This window comes from Petaurus breviceps, unplaced genomic scaffold (assembly GCF_028583685.1).
Source record: "Petaurus breviceps papuanus isolate PSGF00001 unplaced genomic scaffold, PetGlider_PUasm1.0 90925, whole genome shotgun sequence".
NCBI classification, from domain to species: domain Eukaryota; kingdom Metazoa; phylum Chordata; class Mammalia; order Diprotodontia; family Petauridae; genus Petaurus; species Petaurus breviceps.
The window spans coordinates 4,709,427-4,722,831 of record NW_027187380.1 but is presented as its reverse complement, the minus strand read 5'-3'; the positions used below and the strand labels follow the sequence as shown (position 1 = coordinate 4,722,831).

The following is a 13,405-nucleotide window of genomic DNA, read 5'->3' as shown; positions in this document are numbered from 1 at the left end:
CAGAGACCCTCCAGTAAAGGGGAACTTACCAACTCTGAAGGTAGCCCATCCTATTTTTGAATGGTTCTCATCATTAGAAAGTTTTTCCTGACATCAAACCTAAATAATTTTTCTTCACCCCAGTTTACCTTCTAGACCCAGACAGATTCTCTGTTGTTACTGTATTTCAATTGAATTTTAATTTTTATTATGAACTTGACAATTTCAATAAACACGAATATTTCAATATACAAAGAAAAACGAAATGAATATAGTATATAAAACTGTGAACTTATATTACATATAGTTTGGGTTCTATAAAAGTATCTATTAAATTTAACACAATTATAACAGAACTTCACTCTTTGTCTTTCTGCTCTAATCTATGTGTTTTTAAGGTTTTGTTGACATTCATTTCCTTCTTTTCTTTTTGCATCATTATCACTATCATCAATTCTCACCCTACAACACTCCCATATAGAAGTGCTCCCTTGTAATGTGTAAGTACAGTGAAATAAAAGAAATTCACATATAGGTTGTTTCTGAAAAGCTCTGTTTTATTTTGAGCTCCAATCCATCTCCTATTTTTCAGGAGGTAGGAAGCAAGTTTCATCATCTGTCTTCTAAAGTCCTGATTGGTCATTGCCTTGATTATAGTTGTTTGCCTCTACTTTATTTTAATCATCACATAGATTGTTCTCACTTTGTATCAGTTCATACAAGTCTTCTGATCTCCAAAACATTCCTTATAGAGTATTATATTCATATACTGTAATCCAGCCATTCCCCAGTTGCTGAAGGGAGGATGAATTGGAGTGGATAGAGACTCGAGGCTGGGAGACCAGTTAGAAGGCTGTTGCCATAGTCCAGGCAAGAAGTGCCGAAGGTCTGAGCCAGAAGGCTCTTGTGAGCAGAGAGAAGGATATGTATGTGAGATTTTGTGTAGACAGACAAGACAAGATTTGGTAATGGATTGGCTATGTGGGGTGAATGAGAGTGAGTTGAGGTTGATGTCAAGGCTGTGAACCTTTGGATGACTGGGAGGTTGGTGGTGCCTTCGACAGTAATAGTTTAGAGGAGGGGAGAGTTTGGAGGGAAACTGTAGAATTCTCCCAAACCTGTACTTTTGTTTCCTGTCTTGTGGATCTCAGGCAGGAATTTAGGGCAGATATTCTTACCAGTAGATACAAAGAATTCAACAATTCGTTCACAGGCCCAGAAATTTACAAGTAGTAAATAATGTCTTGTGAGATCCACATAATGCTCCTTATTGTCAATAGGACATGTACCGTGGGTTGTTTTTCCATGAGTATTTTCTATTCCTTTCTCTCTCATCTGATCATTCCCTCTTGTGACCAGTAATAAACATTGTTGTTATCTGTCTGGTTAAGATGAAGTAGGCGCTCTTGCTATGGAATCTCTTTTCTCTGTGTGTAGTTAATTGGCTCACATAGGATGTGAAACTTCCACACTGGCTTCATTTGGGCCCTTCTCTAACCAGCCCAGACTCTCACCACAAATCATAAGGTGAATGAGATCAGTGCTTTTTTAAGTGAAAAACTTATCTTCCCTCATTTATTACTCATCCTTATTGAATAAAAAAGTGCTGGCCATGTGTAGTCTCCTTCCCTCCTTTGTTTTCAGATGGACGATGATGACGATGATGATGACATGGGAGACCATGATGATGATCACCCTGGGATGGAGGTGGTCTTGCATGAGGACAAAAAATACTACCCAACAGCAGAGGAGGTCTATGGGCCTGAGGTGGAGACAATTGTTCAGGAGGAGGACACTCAGCCTCTCACGGGTAAGTCACTGTGCTGCTGGACTAAGTTACTGAGGCAGTCTGGTTTAGTGGAAAGAGCCCTGGACTGGGCATCAGAGGGACCTGGGGCTCAAAACCCCCCTGACACTTGGTAACTTACTCACTTAACCTCTCTGAATTTTGCCTTTCTTATTTATAAAATGAGGCTAATAATACCAGCTGTACCTGTCTCAAAGGGGTTTTGTTAGAATCAAATACTTCCACTTCCTTTCCTCTTACTTCTTATCTCTCTGTAGTTTGGCTTGCAACCTCATGATTCAACCAAAGCCATTCTCCAGTTACTAATATCCAAATCCACTGACCTTTTCTCTTTTTATGTTCAAGTTCTTTTGGTTGGTTGCTCATTTTTCCATCCTATTACTTGACTTTGAACTTTATGTTAAAGTTGGATTCTGCTCACCTAATGGGGAAAGGAGTGTGGTTGCTGTCCCAAGCATCAGGCTTTTTTGCCCTGCTATTTTCACAGATAGTCCTAGGGGGCTTTCACAGCTAGATTTTGGTGCTTCCAAGATGGTATAATCTGAGAAGAGGTGTAGTCACTGCTTTCCTGTTCTACATTCTAGTCCTTACCTAGGAGGGCTCCTGTTCCCGTGCTAGGGAACTAGGACTAGAGTCTCTGTTCCTTTGCAGCTGCAAGTGCTTTTCACAGCCTGGCCTTGGAACTGCTACCCAGAACTGAGTAATAGACAGTGGAGTTGCCAAACAAACAGTGCCTGATCCTGCACCCAGTGCTAGCACAGGGGTCCCCTATAATCTCTTTCTGACCAGTTGTTCAGTCCCCTTAACTAGTCTGAGAACTCTTAAAGCTGCTGCTGCTGCTTTTGCAACTACCTCCAAGGCCCACACTGTTGTTGCTGCTGCCTTTACTGAGGACTAGCCCTCTCCCCAGTGTCACAGATGTTTCTTTCTGACCTTCTAAGTTGTCTTGGCCTGGAAAAATGTCTCACCCTGAACTTTTCTTGGAAGTGTTGCTCCAGAATTCAATTTTACCCATTAGTTTAAAGTTGTTTGGAGGGGAATGTTGGAAGAATTCTGTTGGAATGCTTCTTCTACTTTATTATCTTGTCTCCAACTCCTCTCCAATGGCCTTTTTTTTTTTTTAAGCAATCTGGGTTAAGTAACTTGCTTAAGGTTACACGGCCAGTTATTTTTGTGTGGGTGCTGAGTATCTGAGGCCAGAACTGATCCCAGGTGTCCCGACGCTGGGGCCAACGCTCTTACTGCGCCACCTGGCCGCCCCTCCAATGGCCTTTTCTTAATCATCATCCTTCTTGACCTCTCTGCAGCCTTTGATATTATCTGTCGTGTCTTCTCCTTGATACTCTCTTCTCACTAACTTTTTGGGATACATGTCTCTTTTAGTTTTCCTCCTAACCTATCTGACTGCTCCTTCTCGTTTTCTTCTATTATATCTTCATTCACATCATACTTGCTAGCTGTGGGTGCCCTGTCCTGGGCCCCCTTTTCTTTTCCCTTTATACTATTTTTCACTTACTCCTGTGGATTCAATTATCGTCTCTATATTGCTGATTTTCTGATATACTTGTCTATCCCTGATCTCTGCTGACCTTGTACCTCCAGCCTTGCACCTCCACTTGCCTTTTGGACTTCTTGAATACTATATCTCATAGACATATTACATTCAGCAGTGCCAAAGCTGAACTCATTATCTTTCCCCCAAAACCTTCCCTTCTTCTGAACTTCTCTATTTATTATTGAGGGTACCACCATTCTCCTAGTCACTCAGGCTTATAACCTAGAGGTCATTCTCAACTCCTCTCTCACCTCCTATATCTAGTATTGCCAAGATCTGTTGTAATATCTCATATAAGACCCCTTTCTCTTACTAGCTGTGTGACCTTGGGCAAGTCACTTAGCCCCAGTTGCCTTGCCTTCCCCCCCTCAAAAAAAAAAAAAAGACCCCCTTCTCTCCTGACATTGCTGGTACCCTGGTGGAAGCCTTCGTTACTTTGTGTTGGACTATTGCAATAGCCTCCTGGTTGCATCTCTGCCATAAGCCTCTTCCCATTCAAATCCATCCTCCACTGGTCAAACTGATTTTCCTAAAGCTCAGATCTCACCATATTACCTTCTTACTCAGTACACTCCAGTGGCTCCCTATCACCTCCAGGATCAAATGTAAAATACTTTATTTGTTTTTCTTTGTTTTGGGGTTTGTTTGTGGTTTTGGGTTTTTTTTGTTTTTTGCTTTTTGGAGGGGGAAGGGTAGGGCAATTGGGGTTAAGTGACTTGCCCAGGGTCACATGGCTAGTTTTTTGTGTTAAGTGTCTGAGACTGGATTTGAACTCAGGTCCTCCTGACTTGAAGGCCAGTGCTCTATTCACTGTGCCACCTAGGCCCCCATGAATACTCTGTTTTTGAGGCAAGCTCTGAAGCTGGCTCTATCCCTTCTACTACTCAAACAAACCTAATTTTTAAATTAGGTTTTAAATTTTAAATCCTTTAACTTTATGTTCTGTGACGTTAATCTCTTTTGTTACTCTCCTCTGAGCAGGAAAGCACTTGAAGTAATGACAATCTCACAATCCACATGATGCCCTTTTAACATTTTGTGGTCATGATTCTTTGTCCTCAGCTGCTACAAACTCTAATTATATTCTATTCCAGTCATCTCGCAGGATGGCCACATCTTTGACTTCATATTGTTTAGAAAAGTCCCACGATCGTGAATTCTGAAATTCCCTCTCTGGCCAGAATTTCCTGTCCTGCCCCACCTTCATCTGCCCCTCTCCAGGAGTGGGCTTTTCTTTTCTCTTCCATCCCATCTCTCCTCATCAGTTGACTGAAATCAAGACTCAGCTCCTGTATCCTCTTTCTCTTTTTCTAAAAACGATATAAAGACCATTACTGTGGTCTCTCCATCCCTAGTTTATTGTTTGTACAATCCTCTTCATGTATCCCATTCTAAAGAACATCATGATTTAGATCAGAACCCTTTGTATATTTATCTTATCTCTCCTACACCATTGTGTGCTCTCTGAGTTCAGTAGCTCTTATTTTATTTACTTTGTGTGGTGCCTGACACGTGCTCCCTAGTAGAGCAGGGTAAAGTTGTGCTTAGGGAGCTGGTCTCAGAGCCAGGGGGATGATCTGGGTTCAAGCCTTATGTCAGACACTGATTGGTTGTGTGACCCTGGGCAAGTCCTTTCTTCACCTCTCAGCTGAGAAATTACAGAGCAGGTGTGGATCTGCCTCTGCTGGTGGGGCGAGTTCCTCATCCAGAGGCTCCTGCCCTTATGAAATCATAGGTCCCGGGGGTGGCTAGGTGGCACAGCAAATAGAGCACCAGCCCTGGAGTCAGGAGGACCTGAGTTCAAATCCGGACTCAGACAGTCAACACACACAATAAAACTAGCCGTGTGACCTTGGGCAAGTCACTTAATTCCATTTGCCTCAGTTTTAAAATGGGGATAATAATAGCACCTTGCTCCCAGGGCTATTGTGAGCACCTGGCACATAGTAAACACTAAAAAATGTTAGCTGTTATTATTAATTCACATATAAGAACAGACATGTGTACATTTATTTGTGCCTGAACATAAATTACGTTTGTTATATTTCTTCCTCAGAGCCAATTATTAAACCAGTAAAAACCAAGAAATTCTCTCTGATGGAGCAGACGTTACCTGTCACTGTGTATGAGATGGAGTAAGTAGCAAAGTTTTCGCCTCCTACTGAAACAGCTCGGAAATAGTCTCTTGTTAAGGTGGAAGCATGGTGTGTAGGGGGGGTGTGGAAGTAGAATTTCTCCTAACCAAAGGTCACTTTGGGCTTGTCAGCTAGGAAATCTAACTCTGGCTATGTGTGTACTGGTTGATCTGCAATTTCTGTCTTTAGCCTCTTCCTTGGTATTAGTGTAAGTGACCCTTTGGAGCAGAATGAAATGTTATTAATTTTGATGTGTTTAATAATGATCCCAGCAGCAACCTTGTTGGGTTTTTTTTTTTTTTTGCCTTTTGAAGGGCAATTGCGGTTAAGTAACTTGCCCAAGGTTACATGGCTAGTTTTTTGTGTGGGTGTTAAGTGTCTGAGGCTGGAACCGAACTCGGGTGCTCCTGACTCGGGGACCAGCCGCTTTACTCACTGCGCCACTTAGCTGCCCCACAACCTTGTTTTTTATTAATAAGGCAGATAAACATTTTTTAAACACATTTACCCTTTACTTGGAATGGAGAGAGCACCAGCTGATGGAAATAGCTCAGAAACAGTGGAGCTGACCATAGAATGCCTGCTGCTTTTGAATATGCTTTGTCTATGAAATGTACTTGAGGCTATATATTGCACTGATATTCTCATTGCTCAAATATTTTTAGAACTTCTCCTTTAGAGTTGCCTTCAGAAATCATTTCACTTTTTTATTTTTTTAACAAATGTCTATTGATTTTTTTTGTGTACCCTAAATTTCTCCTTGTATTCTCCTTCCCAGAGAAGCATCCCATATTACAAAGGATATTTTTAAAGAAAAAACAATCATCGAAACTGATTAAACCATCAAAAAAATTTCAAAAATAAATGCTATGGCATTATTTATATTATATAATTATTATAATTATATAAAATTTCAAAAATAAAAGGCCCCATAGGCCTTTTACAAACTCTGTAAAGGAGTGGGGGAGGTGCCTCCTTCTATCCCTTCTTTGGAGCCATTCTTGTTCTTAGAGATTTTACAGCATTCACCTTGGATTGTTTTGTGGTTTTTCTGCATCACAATCCTTCAGTATCTTCAGTGATGGCAAATCTTCATTCTTGAAGGGTGAATTTAACTTTTGAAAGTAGTCAAAAGGCACCTGTGGCTATAGTGTGATACAGTGGATAGAGAGTTGTAATGTAATGCCAAGGAAAGGCAACTTCCCAGGTTCAAAATACCAGCATAGGTGCTCTCCATTTTATTCAGTGACCAACCAAGAACAGAGAAGATCAAAACATGACATCATTCCAATACAGCATTTACTAAATGTGATTAAATAATCTCCAAGGACTACCCCACCCCAGGACCTTCCAATCATTCAATCAATTACAAAGTTCCTGGTCTAAATACTTCTCCACCCCTAGGCTATACCTTCATTTAGTCCACCACAAAGTCCCTCTTCTCAAATGGAGATTAGTTTCCAAACATAAGTAAAATACATTCATTTGCTCAACCATAGAACACAAAAAGGTCAAAAGTTCCCCATCCCTGGATCTCAATTGAATCTACCCCAGAGTTACTTCAAAGTTTAAACACAGCACTTAATACCCAAATGGAGGTCTTTTCTTCATCTTGACACGAGGCAAGTTCTCAGCAATCTTAGTTCCTGGGGAGACAAGGCTCAGCAAGGCCACAAGATACATTGCCAGTCCCTTCATCAATTCATCCTCTGTCTGTAGAACAGTCCTAGAACCCCTGAAAACATTAGCAAAACCCTCTCCCAGGATTTCTGTAAACATACAACCAGAAAATCCTTCTTCAGGGCTTCTGAACCAACAAAAAGGTTCCCAGACCCCTGCAACAACAGCACTGTCCTTCACCAGTGGACAGTATTCATTCTGTCTGCAGAACAGTCTCCAGACCCCTGCAACAACAGCACTGTCCTTCACCAGTGGACAGTATTCACTCTCTGTCTGCAGGACAGTCTCAGGGCTTCTTAGCCAAAAGCCAGGTTCCAGGACTTCTTCAACAACAGGACTGTCTTTCACCAGTGGACAAATCTGGCAAAACAACATCAAAACAGACAGACAAAGTACCAGCAAAACAGCCATGTCTCCTCAGTCCTTGGCAGCTCAGGGGGCAGGTCTCAAAAGTCCAGGGCAATTCAAAGTGGCCCCAGCAATTCTCAGTCTCTCTCTCTGCCTCCACGAGGTGCTGCTTCCAAAAAAGGTTCCTCTGCCTCTTTCTTGTGTCTCTCCAAATCTACGTCACCAGCTCCTCCCAGTTCAGGACTTTCTTTTCACATCAACAAGTCCATCCCACAGGTGGGATTAACAAACTCTGGGTTTTAACACAATCAATTTGAAAACCAAGCCAATACAGGGGAATCTTTAATTGCCATTACTATCACAAGAGTCAGCCTCAGGATCTACAGGATGCAAGTTCAGATCCTTCCTCTGACCCATACTGATTTTGTGGCTCTGGATAAGTTACTTTACCTCCCAAGGCTTCCAGGCTGCTCTGTAAGACCATAAGTTGCTCTGTTGCCTTTCCATACTGGTCAAATGAGTTTAATGACTAGACATTCTCTCCACTGACCAAATCCAGGATTCAAACATCTGGAACCTAGACTGGTGATCAGACTGCTTCACACCATTCTGGGTCATGAATGAGTTATAATTATGAAGTAAAGATACTATTTTCTTATGCAGCTTGTGACTTAGGTCCAATGGTAATTCCAGATGATAAGTTCCAAAGAAGATTTCAATTGGAATAACTCTATAGCTTCCTAAGATGACTGCTTTGAAGTTGACAACACTCATTTGGATGTATTAGTGCTAGTGTGTTTCAAAAAAGAAAAACAAGAAAACAAATATAGTTACTTTATAGTTGTAATATATAGTGTGTGTGTATTATGTAGAGAGAGAACTATAGATATCCATATATATATATGGATATGGATCTATCTATAGTAATTTTCCAAGGCATGCATTCCCTCGTGCAGTCCTGCTGTTCAAATGACTTTACTAGTGAGCCATTCTGTTCTGGGCTCCATAGTATCTGTATAGATATAAAGATAATGCTTGCATTTTCATTTTCACAGGCTTTCAGATTGTTAAAGTCACGAGTAGAAAATATTGTTTTGCTTTAGGACTCTTTTCCAACTGTTATAAAACTGAAATGTGTATAATGTTGGATGTGTGGGGCTTCTCAAATGATCCATATAGCATGTTTTTCCTACTTGAGGCCATTTGGAACCAGCCTTTCTTTCTTTCCAGTTTCTTGGCAGACTTGATGGACAACTCAGAGCTGATCAGAAATGTGACCCTCTGTGGACATCTTCACCATGGCAAAGTAAGGAAAGCCTGTAACAGCTATGGAACTGGATTTTTAAAAATTTTTCATTTATTGTTCATCCCTGAAACTTGAAAGCCTTGAGGGTAGAGGGAGTGGGTAAACAAGTCTCCTGATTCCAGAGGGTCTGTCCTTGCTGCACAATCACACTGTGAGTGGCTGGCTTTCTTGCCTCACAGCAGGACCTGTTTATAAGTCACTTGCCTTCCTGAGCCTTGTGTCTACAACTTGAGAGAAGAGGAGAGATTGAGCTTTTCGCTGACTTGCTGCCTTACTCTGATTTTTATGAGTTTTCATTTCCTAGGGAATACCTTTCTGAGAGACAATTCATCTTTATTTCATTTGGAAATTAACCTCTGGCCTCAGTATTAATACTGTTCTCTCCCTTGGCCCTGCCTTTTCTCCTCCTACCACTTCTCCCCTTTCACTAATTATGTTGGGGTTTAAAAAAAAAGTAATTTAATGTTAAACCTTTCCCAATGTAGCTGACAGATTCCATTTTCTCTTCCCTTGCAGACTTGTTTTGTAGATTGTTTAATAGAGCAGACTCACCCGGAAATCAGAAAGCGCTATGATCAAGATGTAAGTAGAGTTACTACCTCTGTAGGTGACTCAGGTTGAATCCTGGTGTTCTCTCCATCGTCTCCTTTTACTTTATAAATAGATGGAGATTACCAGAGGCTGCCTTGTAGTTGTTGGTTCTGCTGATGGTCTCTGAGAGTGTGAACTCTAATTTGAGTATAGAGAATCTTTACCTGCTAAGTCTTGGCAGTCTGTTCTCCTCTGGGGTATATCCTCTGCCCTAATGTATTAGAGTTCTGCACTTTATCCCTTCTTATTAGTAACCAGTCCACAAATACACAGTTGGGGCTTGTTTTCACTATAAATCTAAATACCCTTGAATGAGGGCAGGGTAACTAGAAGTCTCATTGCAGACAATGGTGGCAGGAAAGTATTTTTAAAGTATTTAATATCAGGAATCCTTAAGTTCCAGGGGAGGTATCGGGTAGTGGGGAAGAAGGGAAAGTGAGTGACAAGGAACCTATTGGCAATTAAATGCAAGAAATACCAGTTGACTGTTCTGACATGCAGGGTTTCTGAGAAGGCTGTTCTGCTCCCTTCACCCCTCTAAGGGCCCTTCATGGGTTTGAGTGATTTTATCCATCTGGCTGCACCAGGTTTTACCCCTTATTCTCTAGTGTACTCCTCTCGGTTGCACATACTTTATTCATACATCTAGTGACTGTCACAGATTGGACACACACTATCCTAAATGCCTGGTTTTAACTGTGGAGACTCCTGCAGTTTCAGTTTCTTTTCTTGCTTAATAGTACTATAAAGGTTAGGATGTTGTTTGTCTGGGACAAGGAATCTGACTCTGGATAATGATAACAATTAGAGCCTTTTATTTTTTTTTTCAGCTCTGCTACACAGACATCCTATTCACTGAGCAAGAGGTAAGTGTGCCTAGGAAGACCAGCTCCTATTGCCTTGTAACACTTTGCCAGATCCAGCCACTATCAGATCAGTAAGGTATGAGGATGAATGATGATATCCAAGAGTGGCTTAAAACACCTCTTCATTTCCTCCACAGATCTTAGACTCCTTGTGGCACCATAATTCATAGTTTAGGGTGGGGTGGAGAGTCAAATTTTAAGGCAAACAGTCTCTGCTTGAATTCTATATGACCTATAGAGCCAGTAGCAAGAGACAATATCTTTTTTTTTTTTTTTTGCTTTTTGGAGGGCAATTGGGGTTAAGTAACTTGCCCAAGGTCACACAGCTAGGTTTCTTTTTGTTGTTTTTTTTAGTGTGTGTTTTGAGGCCGGATCCAAACTCAGATCCTTCTGACTCCAGGGCTGGCACTCTACTCACTGTGCCACCTAGCCGCCCCCCAAGAGACAATATCTTAATCTGTGCCTGTCGTTGCTGAAATTCAGCACAGATCTAAAATTATCAGCATATGAAAAAAAAAAGTCACTTGGGGAAGTTACTTAACCCTAATTGCCTCCCCCCAAAAAACAACCCCAAAACAGAACAAAAAAGTATATAAGATAAAGATGTTGCTCTGCAGAGAGGATATAATCATATGTATGTAACATACAGAAATACATTCATAATAATAGCTTATGTTTTTGTAGCAAGATATTATAATAACATAATATTATATTTTTTAATTTGCTCCTACTAATACCGTGGTAAGGTAAATAGCATAAGTGGGGGTATTCTCATTTTATACATGAGGAGACAGGTTCAGAGAGGTCTAAGTGATTTTTCCCAGAGTCTCAGCACAAGGATTTGAGCCCAGGCTTTGTAGCTCTATATCTAGCCCCTCTCCCTTACATGAGTGTGCTGCTGCCTCGCCTTGTGTGTAGCTCTTATTTGAGCTGTGAGTCAGTGGGGTATGTATTTGTCTCTGTCATCCATGTTTTCATTTCTCTTCCTTCTTTCCTTTCTTCCTTAATAAATGAACAGTTCATAGAGCTAATGTGTTTGTATGCACATACATGTACAATAATAGCTCACATTTTTCTGGTGCCTTACACTTTGCAAGATACTTTGATCACAAGTATTTGCTTTATTTGCATTTGCAAGGCAGCATGGTGGGGAGTGAGTCATGGGCTAGAAGTCTCAGATTCTGCCTCATGTACTTACTAGCATTGTGTGACCCAGGGCACTTCTCCAGCTGAAGCCCACTCTCTAGGCTTCAGTTTTTTCATCTGTAAAGTGAGGAGATTGGACTCAATGGCCTCTCCCAGCCATGTAAACCTTTAATCCATGGTCTCTGAGGTAGAAAGTGTGGGCTTTATTGTCTTAATGTGACTTAATCGAAGTCATACAGGAAGTAGAATTGGATGTCATATTCATCAACTTCTTGCTCCAAATTTAGAGCCCTTTCTGTTGTTCCACATGTAGTATAGATTTATAGCTAAAAAGGACCTTGGAGATCATCAAGTCTCATTTGTAGTTGAGGAAACTGAGGCCTAGAGCAGTGAAGGAGAAGTGATTTGTCCAGGGTCACAGAACCAGTAAATGTCAGAGGCAAGGTTTAAACCTGGGATCTCTCCTCTAAAGTACACGAACTCTCTTTGTCCCTCTGTCCCTATCTCTCTGACAGTGTCTTTTCTCCATGTCTCTCTCCCTTTCTCAGTCTCTTTTTTCTGTCTCGTCATACATGTGCCCAAATACACGTATGTACATGTTTCTGTAGAGAGATAAACAATATACTGTGCACCTGCAATCTCTGCTCTGATTTCCCTTTTCCTCCCTTCCCAAACAGCTGAACTTTGCACTGTTTTCTTTGTACTCCTCTTTTCACTATTCTCAAGTCCCATGTACCCTTGGCCTTTCACTACTCATTCCTTGTCCAAAACCATCCCTTGGTTATACATGCCATCTGCTTCCTTCCTTCCTAGACCAATGAGCCTGAATAATGATGGAGTAAGTCACACAACTATACTCCCTGGGTCTACTACAGGTGTGTTATCCAGTTTCAACTGAACCCTCAAGGAAAGTCCTTTACTCTTCCTTCACTGATAAGACTGCCTTCCTTACTGTAATTGTTGAAAATCTTTTCTTCTCAAGCCTTTTACACTCTTTTCCCTTTTCAGAGGATCTTGCCTCATACTTTACTGAAAAAAAGAGACCTTTTTCTTTGAGCTCCCCATTCTCCTCTACTTTAATCCAGTTTCTGATGATCCGAGATGGCCTTGCTCCCAAGGCCAGCCTTCCCTGCTTATGCCCCTGATCTCATTCTCTCCTGTCCTCTCCAGAAGATCGCTGTCATTATCATCACATCTCTCTCTAATCTTCAGTCTCTCTCTAACTTCTAATTCCTTCCTTGCTGCCCCAAAATATGCCCAGGTCTCCTTCATCTTTAGAAGATTTTCACTTCACTCTAGCAACATTCTCCCCTCCCCTTTCCTGCCTAAACTATCCTCCCTTTCACAGACAGACTCCCAGAAAAGGCTGTCTACACTTTCTGCCTTCAATCCTCCTCTCCTTTTACTCCTCAACCACTTATAGTCTGACTTTGACCTCATCACTTAACTAGAACTACTCTTTCCAGAGTTACCAGTGACCTCTTAATTGCCAGGTGCAGTTGACTTTTTCTTAGTTCTCATCTCTGTAGATGCTAGTGACCACCTTTCTAGCTGGATACTCTTACCTCTCTGGGTTTCTCTGACAATCCTCTTAGCTCTCTGGATGCTTTTATTCTCCTTTATTGCACTCTTATCCTTGTCCTCCCACTAATTGAATATACCTGACTTAGGCCGTCTTCCCTCCCTATACCTTCTCAGTGATCTCTTTAACTGACAAGGGTTTAGTTCTCTATGCCGATGACTTCCACATCTATATATCTGACTTTATAAACTCTACTTTGTCCTCTCTGGCTGCTTAGTGAACATTCCACCTCATGTCCCATTGACATCTCATACTCATTAAACCGCAAACGGAACTCATCATCTTATCCCTCAAACCCACCTTTTCTTTCTTTCTTTTTCTTCCTTCCTTCCTTCCTTCCTTCCTTCCTTCCTTCCTTCCTTCCTTCCTTCCTTCCTTCCTTCCTTCCTTCCTTCCTTCCTTCCTTCCTT

At 41.3% G+C, this 13,405-nt stretch overlaps 1 protein-coding gene across 2 annotated transcripts in view; it reads left to right on the top strand.

Moving 5' to 3' along the window:
* Positions 1-13,405, top strand: part of EFTUD2 (elongation factor Tu GTP binding domain containing 2) — a 48,023-nt gene that overhangs the window by 7,965 nt on the left and 26,653 nt on the right. For both annotated transcript variants that reach the window (XM_069076148.1, XM_069076149.1), the window contains 5 exons: positions 1,624-1,789; positions 5,398-5,476; positions 8,735-8,810; positions 9,327-9,392; positions 10,232-10,267. In XM_069076148.1, the coding sequence (XP_068932249.1) occupies positions 1,624-1,789; positions 5,398-5,476; positions 8,735-8,810; positions 9,327-9,392; positions 10,232-10,267 (423 nt within the window). The remainder of the gene's footprint in view (positions 1-1,623; positions 1,790-5,397; positions 5,477-8,734; positions 8,811-9,326; positions 9,393-10,231; positions 10,268-13,405) is intronic.